This window comes from Thermobia domestica, chromosome 10 (assembly GCF_964235325.1).
Source record: "Thermobia domestica chromosome 10, izTheDome1.hap1.1, whole genome shotgun sequence".
NCBI lineage: Eukaryota > Metazoa > Arthropoda > Insecta > Zygentoma > Lepismatidae > Thermobia > Thermobia domestica.
Genome location: NC_137463.1, coordinates 108,317,244 through 108,334,003, shown reverse-complemented (window position 1 = coordinate 108,334,003; position 16,760 = coordinate 108,317,244). Strand labels below are relative to the sequence as shown.

Genomic DNA, 16,760 nt, shown 5'->3' with positions numbered 1-16,760 from the left:
CCAACTACAATTCGCAACATGCAAGACCACATTACAACCGCATTCCGGACCATCAACGTGGCTGAGTTGGCAGCTGTTGCTCACAATTACGTACAGCGAATAAATCGCTGTATTGCTGTTCGGGGACATCACTTTGAACATTTGTGAAAGCCAGGGGCCGTCGACTACACTCCGCAGAAGGTAAGCTGATTTTTTTAGCTTTTCACTCATCTTTCTCCAATGGCTTGATTGCAACGCCTCAGCTTTCTGTCCCCATGTTTTGTTCCATGCTTTGGCAACAGCACATTCGGTTCGTCTTTCTTCGTTGCAACCAATAGTTTCTTCTTTCGTTTTGTTATAGCATCGTACATTGTCCCTCATCATAGTTCTCCCCATCCACTGCGCTTCTGTCGCAGCCAAACGGAAACCACTCTCTTCATATATTGCGTATGTCATTGGTTCCCTATTTAGAGCTTATTCAACAGCAGCAAATGTACCTCTGTTTGCTGTTACAGTATGTATCCTTCCCCCGTCTTGGTCTCTTGCTGAAGCCATTGTTGTCGCCACTTACACGGTGTGATTTCGCGTATGTACAATTGTACGTCCCGTTCGTTTCAGGCCAGTATTTACTCTTCCCTTTGGTTCCGCATGCTGAAACCCTCGCATCATCTGACTTTGACCTCGTAATGCGATCGTCTTGCTGCCACAGAGGAAGAAATATGTCAACGTTTTCCTCTCGACGTTTCTCCCATTGTGCGCTTGTTTCAATGGAGACACAACCATCCCCTGTTTCCATGTAAAATTTTGCAGATGATCCTCTTTGGGGATATTCACGATACGCCACTGGTGTCGCTACTATTTTTATTGCATTCTACACATACGATTTGGTAGTTCAATTGTTTGTTTGACGGCTCTATGTGCATTATTAGCTGCGATATAGGCTTAGTACGTTCTTATTGAGTCACCCTATATATATATATATATATATATATATATATTACCACCTTTCACTCTTAATACTTATTGTAACGGTAAGAGAAAAGCAATAAGATATGTCAATAACACATTTTATAAATGATCAGCTTTTAAACTGTTAAATCTTGTTTACAGAAGAAGCACTTGCCTATTATTAAGATTATGTACAGTTGCTATAATACAATAAATCTATAGAAGGAATTTATATACTTAAGTAATCTCTACACAAGAGAACAAATTATTTGATTTCTAGAATTAGTTCTCAATAATGTTATTCCACTCTTATATAAAGGTAACCAAGAAAGTTCTGTCGCTTTTTCACCCATCCGTTTTGAACATCGATATGTCTCCTAAGACTTACCTGGAAGATCAGAAATAATCTCCGTCAACATCTACGACCTCATGCCAACGTCCTGGAAGGCCATGGATTCGATCGCGGTAGAACTTGGAGAGCCGTGAAGCGAAGAATGTATCAAGTGAATTTCGCACCTCTAGTAGGGATTTGAACTGTCGTTCTTTAAGGTGATTGTCCAAGGAATGGAACAGCTGATAATCGGACGGTGCAATGTCCCAGCAGTATGGCGGATGCAATAGTGTTTCCCATCCAAGACGTAAAATGGTGTCCCGGGTAATTCTAGCCACGTAGGGCTTAGTGTTATCCTATGATAGGAAGACCCCTTTGCAATTCAGAAGTGCTGGCTCCAGAGTTTTGAGTTTTTCTTGAACACGGCTCAACTGCTGACAGTAGACAGTCGCATTGATGCCCTGACCAGCAGGTTGCAGTTCGCGGTGCACGATGTTGCGAGCAGTACACCAAACACACAGGAGGGCCTTCTTCTGGTGCAGTGTTGGTTTCGGCTGACTTGAAAACCGTTTATGGGATGCTAACCAATGATGACGGCGCCGTGGAGCTTCGTACAGGCCCCACTTTTCATCGCATGTCAACACCCTGTCCAGAAATGGTTTCTTCCTCAGACGAGATTGCAAGGAAACACAGGTGTCTGCAAGCGTTGCCTTCTGGCCCGGAGTTAAATTATGTGGGACCCATAGACCATACTTGTAGTGCATCCCAAGTTGATGGAAGTGCTACCGAATGTTTTTTCGACTCACGCTGGATTGTAGCCTCAGGTTCTCACATGCGGCGACTGTTCGCCCCAATCGCTGCCTGACGATTTTCATTTTGTACATGTGTTTGTCTTCTGGCAAGTAGTGCGTCTTCGAGTGTCACCATCCTTAAACTTGTTAGACAACCACTGCACTGTCCGCGTAGTCACGACACCATCACCAAAGGCCTGGCAAATCTTCCGCCCCGCTGCAGCGGCGTTTGACCCCAGTTTGAACTCGTACAGCATACACGCTCTTATGGCGCTCTGTGGAGGTCTCTGATCACACTGTCCTTACGCAAGTTCACGGTGTAACTGAACTGTCTCAACCAGGTTGTATGTTGGATATACCCACGCCACCAACTGGCCTTCGCCATATTTCTAACTCACAGTGTGAGGGCCAATTGAACACAGGACCTCAAAAAAAAAAAAAAAAAAAAAAAAAAAAAAAAAAAAAAAAAAAAGACAGAACTTTCTTGGTTACCTTTATATTTCAAAAAAGATAAACAAATTTGTGATGTTTTTAACGCACCATTCAGTCTTCATCACTCAGTTCATTAACTGATTGAATTTTTATACTCGCTCGGAGCTCCACAAAACTGCACATTGGAGTGCACAAAAAACCGCGATTCTCACATTTGCATTTCAAACTTACACACTCAAGTTTCTGACAGTTACACATTGTAATCTCTAAAGATGCCATGGGAATATCTTCGAGTGTTTTCAAAACTGGCTTGAGAATATGGTACTCAGAGTACCATCCGGAGCCTTCTGGCCTTGGTAAATCAATCTCACACTTATCCCCAATTCTCAAATAGCTGTTTGTTAATAAGATCTCTTTATATGTTGTTACAGTGCATCACTAGTTGGAGGAAATCTCTCCAGGCTGCATTTTCCTAAAAGTAGGAGGCTAGCTTCATCACAGATCTTCGCATTAACCTTGAGGAGCTTTGTGAAAAACAGTTCTGCAGATTCAATAGCGCTTGCTGATAAAGGAATCTGTCCTAAGGAAAATAAAAGGTCAGTTTTCTGACATGAGGAAGTAGACAGTTCTTGATTTTTTTATGTTGCAACTGGATATGACGTTATGTCGCATCTAAGTGGAGCGTGATAAGCCATTACCTCTCTTCTCATTCTCAGATAACTGGTGGCAAAGGTGATGAACTGGAATAAACCTTCTTTTCTTTGAAATCTCGCCATCACTTACAATTCTTTAAAAGAAATTCTGTCTGATAATTGTGTATCAACAGCAGGAATACATCGGTGTGTCTACTCATCACAAATATTCTTTTTGAATTGTAATTCAGAGCATAAAGTATCATTTTAGAATCTACTTTTCCATGCTTCCCTTCAAGATTTTGAACATCGTTCTCGAAGTTTGACTTAACTGTTTTTCACAAAGCTCCTCAAGGTTAATGCGAAGATCTGTGATGAAGCTAGCCTCTTATTTTTAGAGAAATGCAGCCTGGAGAGATTATCTCTAACTATTGATGCTCTGAAACAACATATAAAGAGATCCCATTAACATACAGCAATTTAGGAAATGCTGATAAGTATGAGATTGATCTACCAAGGCCAGAAGACGCCGGATGGTACTTTGAGGACCAAATTCTGAGACCAGTTTTGAAAACACTCGAAGATATTTCCGAAGCTTCTTTACGGATTACCATGTGTAGCTGTCAAATTTGAGTGTGTAAGTTTGAAATGGAAATGTAAGAATCGCGGTTTCTTGTGCACTCCAAGGTGTAATTGTCCGAACGAGTGTAAAAATTCAATATCAGTTAATGAACAGAGTGATGAAGAGGACTGAATGATGCATTAAAGGCATCACAAATTTCTTTATCGTTTAGGATATAGAGCTCCTTCGTGGCTAAGCGGTTAGCGTATGCGCCTATGGCGTAGGAGACCCGGGTTCGATTCCCGGCGGGAGCTCACGGTGTTCGGATTCCACGTTAATTAGTAGGTCCATGTCTCACATAACCTCACTGCTGAACGGGACGTTAAACTCAAAGAATCCAATCCAATCGTTTAGGATATAAGAGTGGCATAACATTATTCAGAACTAATTCCAGAAATCAAATAATTTGTTCTTTTGTGTAGAGATTTCTTAAGCATAGTTTCCTTCTATTACGTTTCTTATTATAGATTTATTGTATTATAGCAACTATTCACAATCTTAATAATAGGCAAGTACTTCTTATGTAAATAAGATTTAACAGTTCAAGCCTTAAAAATCGTGGATGGAAAATTGTTCATGATTCTTTCTTGAAGGCAATTTTGAAATCTGGTTCCTACTCTGTTAAGCTTAGTATCATTGTAGAACATAAATCGAAGGACTTGTAGCAAAAACAGCCCTTGTCGAAACAAGATTTTTTTCAGAAAAATGAATGAAAAACTGCATGTATGTGCATGTTTTAGAAGGTATCAGGGACACGTACAAAGAAACAGTTTTGCAGTTTCTTATACTGTGTACTAGAGAAAGCTTTCTTTTCATTGTTCAGAGAAATTTTGTTTTGACCAGGGTTATTTTCAAAAAGCCTCTCAACTGGTATTAAAAATGGGTTATTTTTAATTAGATTATAGACAGACTTATATCATCAGGATTATATATTTGCAGACAGACAAGATTATATATATATATATATATATATATATATATATATATATATATATGTATGTATATGAATATATGATTATATATATATGAATAATAATCATCAGCTGCTAATATCTACGATTTGTGGGAAGTACCGGTAACTCTTGGGCCCCACTGTGATCAGTTTCGCACATGACAGAATAAAGTCTCTTATAACTCAGGCACTATTAGTCCTACACAAATATAAGTATACATTTTTTGAAAGAGCATAAAATGACGAAACTTTTAGAGGAAACATTTTTCCGAATTCCATCTTGTAAAGAATCTGTGGCTAAAAAACTGACGTCACGCACAACCAAAACTGAGTAAAAATGAAAATAACGAGAAAACCATTATATTTAGCTCAAAGATGCACTACAGTTAAATTGTAGAAGACAATTAGACAAATAAAACCAAGTTTGCTTGCTCTAGCTCCAATGTTTACGGAGTTATAGTGAATAACAGAATTGGCTAAAATTTCGGCTTTCTCCCCCTTCTGTCCCGTGAGCTATTTTTTTTTTTTTGGCATCCGGCATTTTTGTGATCAGTGATGAGTATATATTCAAAAAATATCGGATGTCAAATTGTTACATGATTTGACCTTGAACTCGAAAAGGAGAGTACTTTTGTCAAGTTAATGCCTAGACTAATAGGAATGTTCTTACCTCTGATATCCTTAATAATGTTTTAAAATGTGATTGGATTGTATGCATGCTTTCAAACCATATAATAGTCCATAAGGAAACCATGAAGAACTGAATTCGATGTTCGTGCAGCGTTTTTTGGTTCGTAACGATAAGTTCTCCGACATGTTAGGCATGTAGTTAACATGAGTAAACCGTGTTTCCATCATTCTCGCTTCAACACGTTCACACAAGTCGCTAACGTGTTTGCTCCCTACGGATGCGCTGCTGCATATCCTTCCCTAATGGTACGTTTGAGCAGATACGCTGTACGCAATCCACATATTTTACCGTAAGATAAAACTTCTGTCGAGAATTCTTTCTGTACACAATCCTCTTATGCCTTTAGCATAATCAACACATTTAATACGGTCCTTACTGTAATAGGACTTTTCCATTGTTATTCACACAAACACTGTAATTAGTGCACTACAATATCATGTTACCAGTGATAACAATTTTCATGGTTCCAGAGAACACTAGGACGATGTTCGCGACTTCGAATCACGCAACAAACTGTTTCGTGGTTGCAGCAGAACTTCTTGAACAAGTTGGAGCTTGATGCATAGAGTTACGAGAGGTTCTGCAATAATAATAATAAAAAAAGATTTCTTCTTCTTCTTCTTATTATTATTATTATTATTACAACTTTCACAAACGTAGTTTTTATTCGACATTTTGGTTTTACTAATGATGGTAAACATCAAGTGAAATTAACACTTCACGTTGCAAACTATCAATAACGCACGAAATAAAACCTTTTAATGAAAAACATGTAAGTTTTCGAAAACTGTGGTGACGTGAGGAAAATTGTGCTTCATGTGATGTTTATAATCATTAATGAATACCACGTAGTATCATTTGGAAACAAAAGCTTACCAAGTTGGCAACACTGCCAATCGAATTGCATCGCCCATACACATGTAAAAATCATAATATTGATGCAAATCAACTTTCTGAATTTCATCATAACTTTAGCGCATAGTTTTTGATTTAACGCGAAATATATATAATCTTCCATTGTCGCGAGCCGATTTTGGGTCCTGTGTTGGAACCCGTGTAACTCGAAAACGAAGCGCAATTCGACTGATGTTTATAGGAACTATTCTACTTGATTTGATGTCAGGATTCAGCTCTCAAAATTTTCATACTACCTTTCAAATCGCCGTGTGTAAAGGACTTAAATGCTCATCGGAAATATTTACATTTCAAGTACAAAAATCGAAATTTCAGTAATTAATTGCGAACGTTAGGGGCTGCAGCCGCATGAACGGTTAACGGATGTTATATACTTGTAGTTGTACAATAGTTGTAAAAAATTCAGATTTTTAAATGGTGAGGTTTTGACAAAATGGCGTCCAAATATGGCGTCTTAATGAAATTTTCAGCTTTTCATCATAGTATAACGTAGGATGTAATAACCAGAGATGTAAGTCCTTTACATTTTTAATAGACCTTATCTAGTAGATTTCGATGCTAGAAACAAATGGTTCATATGACTCGTGAGGACAGAAATAAAAGTGTTTTGAAGTTAGAAAAATTTTCACCAAAGTTGAGAACATTGTGAGTGAATTGTGCGATTCCTATTGGACCAACAGACGAATTTTTCCCTTCCACCGAAACATACTACTTTATATTCCTCCTACGATTGCGATTATGTTACTAAGTGCACTCGTTTCTCTACAATAAAACTTCTAATTTGACATGTTTTTCAGTTTTTCGAGCAATCCGAGAGGAGCGCAGCCATTTTGGAAGGCTGTATGCCGAAGGAGATTTTTTTCAGCAAAAACAAAAAATACTAATAATATTGCATGTAGGTCCCATATGAAAAAAAAAAAAAAAAAAAAAAACGAATGAAACCTAATACTATGATGGGGACCAATTTTTTCCATTCCAGGTCAAGTGAGTTTGTGTGAACAACATCGCATTCGTTTTTTTTTTTTTTTTCTAGAGGTCTTCCCCTTTTTTTTCTTAATTCCCATTCTACGAATTAAATCATATACATCCCCTTCCATTAATCACTCGTCTCCTTTATCCTATAGAGTATATGCGTGGGGCGTAAAACTGAATTATTATATTTCATGCTGTTGTCACTGTACCAAACACTCGCGGCAGATATCTACTGCCAGCAGTTGGAATGTCTACGGGCTGCATTGTTAGAGTAATGTCATCTGTGCTAAGTTTGCGGAATTTGGGTGGGAAAAACTTCCCCACGTAGGGTGTGTACCGGACCTTAAATAACAAAGTTCAATCGTTTTCTTATGCATCATAATAATTTTCCTGGCAAGACTGTACGTGATTCCGAAGCTATACAACACACAAAGTCTAGGTTCTTTGCATCATAGTCCACTAACTTCTATCTGCAGTAGATTTAACAACTGATTGATATCTTCACAGGATTGCGGAAATAAGAAACTACTGTGATGCCTGACAATTGCATTTATGGAATTTTTTCTGGTGTTTGTTTCATTAATAGTAAACGGTATTACTTATGTGATAACCCTGTACCACTACTATTTTCGAAAAATTTGACAAGTAGAGGGGAGTTTTACAGTCACGAGATGTTACGTTGAGAAAATACGTAATTCAGATAAGACATGTTCATGAAATTTTCAGGACAAGAGCAAATTATCAGGAATTATTCTAACTAGATATCCTGTAACAAGTGAATTGTTAGTTTACAGTAAAATATTTTTATTCTCTCTTTTAGGAAAATGTTAAGGAAAATCAAAGTGACAGTGGACAGTTGCATTTGGAGGGAGTTAAGGTAAGTAATATTATGTTACTTTGTAGGTTTGCAATGTTGAGGATTTCGTTCCCTTGATGATTAAGGTACTACGAAACCATCTGTAATAACAAAAAGGGGGACCGCGTGCGCTCACATCTGGCACGTTGGGTCCCTGGTGCCATCTCGGTTCCGTCTAAGTGGGTTTTGTGGTTGACAAACACCTTGCTCGTATTTTTTTCGAGGGAAGGGAGGGGGGGGGGCGGATGAGCCTCTTTCGTTTCGCCCCGCTTTCGTAATTCCATCATCATCCATCCCACCATTACCATCTCCCTTATGCCTCGGGGCATAAATATGGGAAGTTAAACTAATAATAATAATAATAATAATAATAATAATAATGTTTGGTGCATATGAATATCATATATGATGCTCAAGAATCTGGTTGAGCAACATCTATGGTGATCATGGCCCCACAGAGAAAAAAGGTGAGCACCAGATAAAATGCTCATGGCAGTGAACCTGTTAATCAACTGTATCGTGTCTTTTACTGTGAAGATTATGAGAAGGCATTTTATGTACAATATTGGAATTTTACAAGTAGTATGTGCATCACCGTTAAGATTTTATAAGTCATTTTTAGGAGTATGTGAGGTGTTCTTAGATGAGAGGATCTACAATGGAATTAGCATAGGAGTGCAAGAAGTTAGAGACTACTGAAGTTATTTAATGAAGATTTACTTTTTGTACGGATACAAGATTAGTATTATTTTCATTTAGCAATAAATACCGATATAACCTGCAACTTAACAATGTATATTTTTCATACCGGTACAATATATAATTAAGTAATTATTTCAGCAGAATAAAAACTATGAATTGTAATTAGATTCGCAAGGAACGTCATTTTTTCAGCGCTATAAAAATTCGTTTTCTCGAAAAGCACCAAAATGAGAATTTACTCTCAAGCATGTTATTTTAATAATAATAATAATAATAATAATAATAATAATAATAATAATAATAAAAGACTTAATCGTAATTTTGGGCTACAGCTCATTAACCATGCTAAATACTGTCATTTGATCAGTGTATCCTTCGTGTTAATAGGTAGCGTGGTTATCGCACAGCGTGAAGTTTTAGATGTATTCTCACTGATATCATTACGTTTAGCTCGATGAGATCTGTTGATTGCTGTATGTCTCATTTTTAGACAAATTATTTATTTATTTATTTATTTTATTTATTTATTTATTTATTTATTTATTTATTATTTTATTTTATTTTATTTTTTTTTTTTGGAATTTGTTATACAGTGTCTGGTATATGCTGTCCTAAAAAGTTACTTCCTTTTTAACGAAGTACACCAATTGGGAGTTTGTATTATTATTATTATTATTATTATTATTATTATTATTATTATTATTATTATTATTATTATTATTATTATTATTTCAGTTTAATGTGGGAGAAGGTGAACAACAAGTGACCCCAGTAGGATGCCAAAAGTACACAAAGACCTCGTATTTTGTGTTCAACCGAAGGTCATCGATAAGTTTTTTGCTTGAGGCGTTCATGTATTTTTAGGAGAATTTGCTTATTCTTCAAGGACATATAAAGGAACCTTTAAAATAACTTGATGTTTTGATTATCCCCTTCCCCCACCAAATTCCACATTGAAATGTAATTTTAAAAACATCAAAGATAAACCATGTGTGAAATAGTGTACCTTCAATTAAGTTTCCCACAACTCAGTTGTGCAGAAAGTGCGTGATTCGATCGCAGGACATACGAGTTTGTGGTACACATCGCGTTCTTCGGTTTCCTCATTTTCCTCCATTATCTTAGTTTCACCATCTGTTCAATGATTACTTGTGTTCATAATTTCCTATAGCTCACAGGGTAATACGTACATTATACCATACTAAAGATTTAATTTAATTTCGTTTTCTGGCAACACTTGGAAGATGGAGTACGCACTAAGTGGCTATTCTCCATGAAGTCTTAAAAATTTTTGCATGGTGTGGCATTTAACTATGGCATTAAAGAATGGTGTAAAAGCATCAAATAACAATTTGGATCTAAATATTAAAGATTAAAAAAAAAAAAGGAAAGAAAGAAAGAAAGGAAAAGAAAATCTGTCCAAGTAAGCAAAATTTGGAATACTTTTGTTCTATTTCAGCGATAGAGATTATGACGAGTCCAATAATTCTACATAACATTCGAACTCTTTTGATTCTTTTATCTGAGACTTTGCCATCTGTACTAAAATTGAGACCACCGATAAATAACATAATATAAAAATGTTTTTTAAAAATAATGTAGTTACGACGGGGCTCAGGAGAAAGGGAAATTAATGAAAATTAGAAACATTTTAGGTAGTTAGTAGGTAGTAAATTGATTGGCTGAATATAATGCAGACTGTTTTATATGAACAAATTTTCCACTAAAAATATCGATATCGTTCATAAAACGTACGAGATTGGTACCAAAATGCCGTTTTTCCATTTTTACCACAATTTTTATTTATTTTTTAATTTTTCTTTACTTATTTATTTTTTGTGATCAGTTCAACATAATCTTACACTTGAACATGCCATTGTAACCTTTTTACTGAGCCATCAAAGGAGTCAAGAAGTCCTTTTGAAGGACTTGTTTTTGGCATTAAAAAATGTCACTTATGAGAATATTTCTGATTGTAAAGAGTCTGCCCCACAATGAATTCTTCAAATTTGACCCTGCTCATTTGACGTGAGCACTATACCACCAAGGCAGCATGCGCCCAATATTTGAATTATTATTTCTCTATAGCAATGCTTCTCAAACAAGCTTCTTTTGAATTTTATTAATCAGAATGTTCTAGGAACCACCCGATTCTTGTTTCCTTTGCAAATTGTATAATATCTTAATACCAGTATGCTGTATTTTTAAAATAATAATTAAAATTAAAAATATAGAATTTTAAAGTAGAAATTCAAATAAAATTAATTAAAATTACCTTAATTTTATGTGTTGTTTCGTATTAGTAGATTTTTTAAATCATTGAAGACCTTCCATTGAAAGACGCAAGCTTATATAATTTCCAGACTTTTGTTGAGACTTCCAGTTATAATGTGCGATCTACAGATCACTTGGATCATATTTTTACATCTTTTTTGGACTAATGTTCAGTCTGAAAGCACCGTAAAGACAGTCCATGAGGACCACTTATGGTTAGCGGACTACAGTTTGAAAAACGCTGCTCTAGAGTCGTGATTTCCTATATATATATTTTTAATACTGATAACATACTTTACTGAACGCTTACGACATCGTGACACATTTGTTTGATTTATTATTAATAATATAAATAATAATAGTGTAAAAAACTATAAAGTAGTGACTGTGTAGTACTGAGCATTGTGTGTGCTGCTGGAGGCAACTCGTACTTCCTATCTCAAAATTGATTTTAACTAATTATTAAGTGCGTCATAGTGTTTAAATTCTAAAACTTGCGCGACACACAGATTAGGAATCACTGCTCTAAAGTATTAATCGTTAATAACAGTGTAACTGTTCTGAACAGTGAACAGCTATCATCTTATGTGTTTGATTTTACAGGCTCGAGTTGATAAGGTCCATGTTGATGGTTTAGGAAGAACAAAGGATGACGTCATAACTTCTAGGATTAAAGAGTTGTTCCAGGCTCGAGATTTCAATGAGGTAAGCTCCAGAAACATTAACCATCGTAATTCTAGTTAATATTTAGGTTTTCAATTTTTCGTAAGTATACAGTAGTTATTATTAATACAGAAATTTCAAGAAGTACTTGTTTCCGAAATGCTTGTATTCCTATTGAATTTGTTTTTTTCTGTGATATGTTATCATTACTTGCAAAGTTTGTCACCTATCTGGGAATTTCCAATGAGGAACAGAAACCTACTATGATATTGGATATAGGAGTAGGGTGCGTATAAAATTAGAAACCAGTTACAGAGCAGAGTATATTGGAGGCGATATCGTGTTAAAATAATGAAATACACACATTAAGCTATTGGTATAATTAACTTAGCTTTTGATTTCTGTTTTAAGACACTAATAATTTTTGTTTCTTAGTTTTTTCAGTACTGTTAAATTGTTTGGACATGTGTTCTAATGCGTTCAGTGATTATAATTATGTTTTTCTGAAACATTATTTAAAACTTGTTGCAATCACTTCGAAAGAAAAAAGTATTGGTCCCTTCATGTATTTACATAATGTAATTGCATATTTATATGTCATGAAACACAAAATCGATATATATAATTTAATAAAAAACTCCATACTCCTTAGCTGTCGTTTTTGCTGTCGACAGACAGACGGACGAACAGAGCCGTTCTTTGACTTCCGATACTTATGCATAGCATAGTTTGGAAACCTAAAAGTTAGGGGAAAATAAGAAACAACGATAGACTTGACAGAGGCAAGCTGAAAAACAGAAATTCAAGAAAGTTTCTTGAAGAAGACAGTACATAACACAAGAACTAACGAAGAAAGAAATTAACAAGAAATCGTTATACATAAAAATGGCCTGTTTACTTTCGCAAAGGAAGTATTAGAGGTCACGAGTTTAAAATAGCAAAGAAAGAATGAATTATTCTAGAATTAATGAGAGAAGGAACAAAAGTAAAGAATATCAATAACACCGATGCTAAAAGGAAGTACAAAACAGTGAGAAATCAGATCAGTTGAAAATGCCGACTTTCTAGGAATATGTAAGACGAGAATGTGAGGAAGTTGAAAAGGGTGTGGACAGGGAAAATAGCTATGGCTTGTAAGAATATTAAGAGGAATTTCAAACCGCGAATACCAAAGACCAGTGTAATAAAGCATAAAAAGGAAGATCCATGACTGAAACTGGAAGTCAAGTAAAAACAGATGGAATATTAAGAAAGACTGTACAGAAACAACAGCCAATTAGAGGAACTGGAAAACATAGCGGAGGTAAAAAGAAGAGACTAGAAAAGGCTTCATACTCAGATCATGATTTGAGAAAACAATTCAAGATTTAAAACATGGGAAAGCTCTAGTTGGAGAGGAGATATCATCAGAAAACATTCAAAGTGCCAGACAGGAAGTTCTGGACTGGCTGTTGAAATTAATTAACAACATTTATGAAAAAGGGAAGGTTCCACCAGCCTTCAGAAGAGCAGGATAATGGCAATACTACAAACAGTAGGTGCTGAGAAATGCGAGAATCACAGAATGATAGTTTTGCTTACTCACGCTTCAAAAGTCTCGACAAAAATATTAGAAGATTGAAAACCAATATAGAAGTACCAACAGAGGACCAGTTTGTTTTCAGGAAAAATATCGAAACGCAAGAAGCAATACCTACATTAGGAGAATTTATAGAGGAAAGAATTACGGTGGGAAAAGCAACTTACGTAGCATTTGATAACTTGGAGAAAGCGTTTGATATTGGAGGATGGAACAAATAGCTCAACATTCTGAAGGGATCAGCAACAAACTCTAAGGAGCAAAAAATAATATATAACTATACAAAGAACAGAAGGGAGCGATTAGAGGTAGAAGGAAAGAAGGGAAAAGCAACAGTTGAGAAAGGGGTCATTGTAACCAATTCTGTTTAATCTCTACACTGAAGCAGCAATAAGAGAAATTAAGGGCACGCACAGAGTAAGAATAACTGTTCATAGACAGAAAATACACACACGTTGATTTGCGGACAATATCGTACTGTTGACAAACAGTGAGAACAAGTTAGAGGCGGTTCTAAACGGAATGCAAATACTTAGCAGCAGATTCAGTATGAAGATCAATAAGGGGAAAACAAAAGTTACGATATGCGCAAGAAAAGAAGAAAAAAAAAATATCAAAATAGATCAATTGGTGTAAGAAGCGGGGGAATTCTGTTACTTAGGAAGTATGGTAGATGGAAATAAGATGTACAAACGGAATAGTTCAAAGAAAAAGGCATTGGAAGAAAAAGAGAAGCTTCTAACTAAAAACAACGACAGAGAACGTAAGAAAAGCCTGGTGGAGTGTGGCGGTGTATGAATGAATGTGAGGCATGGACTGTTGGAGAAGAGGTAAAGCGTAGAATGGAAGCTTCGAAATGTGAATCGAAGGTATCGAATGAAAGAATATTGGGAATGGCGGGATATAAAGGAGTATGCTGAAGAATATTTTGGAAAGAAGAGACAGGATAATTGGACACGTTATGAGATACGGAAGAATTACGCTTTTACCAATGGAGGGAATACCAGAAGGAATATATATATATATATATATATATATATATATATATATATATATATAGAGAGAGAGAGAGAGAGAGAGAGAGAGAGAGGAAGACGACGATTAAAATATACAAATCAGGTAATATAAAATGTAGGGGGAAAAATAAAGGAAATGAAAAGTTTCTCTGGATAGGGAAGGACGGAAAGCTACGTCAAACCAATCGAGTGATTGTTGACCTAAGAACAAGAAGTTGAACAATACTCCATGAAGATGATTGAATAGAGATAGAAACATGTGATAATCTGAAGACTATGTAGTAAAGAAATAATTAAACTGCGAGTAGCCTGTGTTGAATGAGTAAACAGTTGAGGATAGTGAAACGCTGGAGTTTGTCTTTTTTTTCGAGTGGATTCATGCAGATCTTGTAGGTGAGGTCTTCTATCAAGCTCATTGAATTCGGCAGATCATCCGGAAGTGGAGAGTCTGTGAGGTTAAATTTCTCCTCTGTGACGCGTCAAGACTATCTCCTTTCCCGTACACAACATAAACATCACGAAAAGATTTGAAAGCGAAGTGAATGTGAATAAATTCATATTTATCTACTTAGCGCTCCGTAGCTCCGTTGTTAGTGCCTAAAACAGAAATTCCAAATGAAGTTTCAAAAGCGAAGCACAGAAGTGTATATATGTAAACTACTATAAAGTTCTTTACGTATTACCTAAATACGGTTTTAAAGAAATAAAAGAAAAACGGAAGAATTTATCTAACAGACCAATAATTTCTTGTTCACTTATTTTCCATGTGATGTTTGGTGTTACACTAAATTCGGTGTCTCAATCTTTTCAGCGTTTGGTGTGATAAAGTCAATAACAAATACTTGTAGTTACTTTTCTAAGATCATAAGCAGAAACACTTGTGAAATTTGATATTATTTTTAATTACTTATATTTTCAGGTTATATATAAGGCTCAGAAAGTTCGAGCAAAGTTGGAGAGTTTGGGAATTTTTCGAAATGTGGGAATTTATATTGACACAAGTTCAGGGCCTGATTCTTCACCCGATGGATTAGAGGTATGTATGCGTACACTGTGTGCCTTTACGTGCTAAAAATACTTAAATTTAAACGCAGCGTCAATTGAGTTTATCAAGTGCAAAACTTGCCTTATCAAAATTGAAAACATGAAATATGCTTGGGACTGAATAGATTTTTGTGTTCTCTATTTATATATATATCGAAAAACAACTGTGGAAGTTTAATACTGTAACTAGCTGAACCTGCGCTCTCTACACAGCGCATCTTTCACATATGAGCATGAATCTCCTTGTCATTCTTCACATCTGTACATGTCCTTTTACAGACGCAAGTGAAAGACGTCTTGATAAAAATTGGCAAGGGGAGATTTTTTTCGATTACTTTTTCAATATCTCGCGCCGTTTGCAAGATACGAGCCTACTTCCAGTTGGAATTTCTAAGACATGTATGATAAGTGTTTTCTTTCTTCTTGCATGCAGTATGTAATAAACAAATACATTACATGCACAATTAATTATGATGTAGTGTTAGTGTTAATTGGGCAAAACACTCCAAAAAATAAAGATCCTTAGCCTGGAGAAATGGTTATCCTTCGCTTTTCATCATCATCATTTGGCCGTAAAAACAAACGTCTGAGATAGGCAACCCCTATGTACAAATAAATGGTGTTGGAATGTATACTCATAGGATATGATGCTTTACTTTTTTAAAATTTCAACACTTCCAGTGTACCCCTAAAAATGTAATAAAGAAATAACGGCCACGTTTTTTTTTCTTTTTTTTTTCCTAAATATTCAACCTAGAGCTGGACAATCTACACAAAATTTCGAATTGATCAGTGAAAACGGCACGTTTCTAGCATTTGTGGTTTTCGATATCTCATTATCGAAAGGATTGGAGACAAACATATAAACCTAGCATTTAATATATAGATACTGTAATACTTGCCAAGTACGTTGTTCTCTTGCAAGAGTAATCATTGCAGGGGAGTTTTGTCTCTTCTATACAACCTCCAGGTAAATAAGACGAGTTTTTCACTTAAGGACTCAGTTCACCGGGCTGCATAGGGAAAAATCTATTATTTCGGATAGATTATATTTCCTATTCTTGCACAATTTGTTACGTGCATTTCTGTTCACGAAAATCGTAGACTATCTTCCAGAAACTGTGTGTGGAAAAATGACCCTAAATCCTTACCAATTTCCTTTAGGTCTGGATCATTGTCACTGAATTTTTGCCATAGTCATGGGTGGAAATTGAACGATAATATTGTAGTATGCATATGAAAATTTTGTTGTAGATAAACCAAATTGGTACGATACAGGGAATTCTGGTAGTTTTAAGTTCCAAATTTGATACATTATTTATATTTTTAATCTAGAACGATTTAAAAAGCAATGAGAGTAG

The 16,760-nt window shown here is 35.6% G+C and overlaps 1 protein-coding gene across 1 annotated transcript in view; it reads left to right on the top strand.

Moving 5' to 3' along the window:
- The window catches only part of LOC145662643 (sorting and assembly machinery component 50 homolog), a 67,801-nt gene that overhangs the window by 3,407 nt on the left and 47,634 nt on the right, over positions 1-16,760 (top strand). The window contains exons 2-4 of the mRNA XM_081728424.1: positions 8,086-8,142; positions 11,701-11,802; positions 15,275-15,391. Of these exons, the coding sequence (XP_081584550.1) occupies positions 8,086-8,142; positions 11,701-11,802; positions 15,275-15,391 (276 nt within the window). The remainder of the gene's footprint in view (positions 1-8,085; positions 8,143-11,700; positions 11,803-15,274; positions 15,392-16,760) is intronic.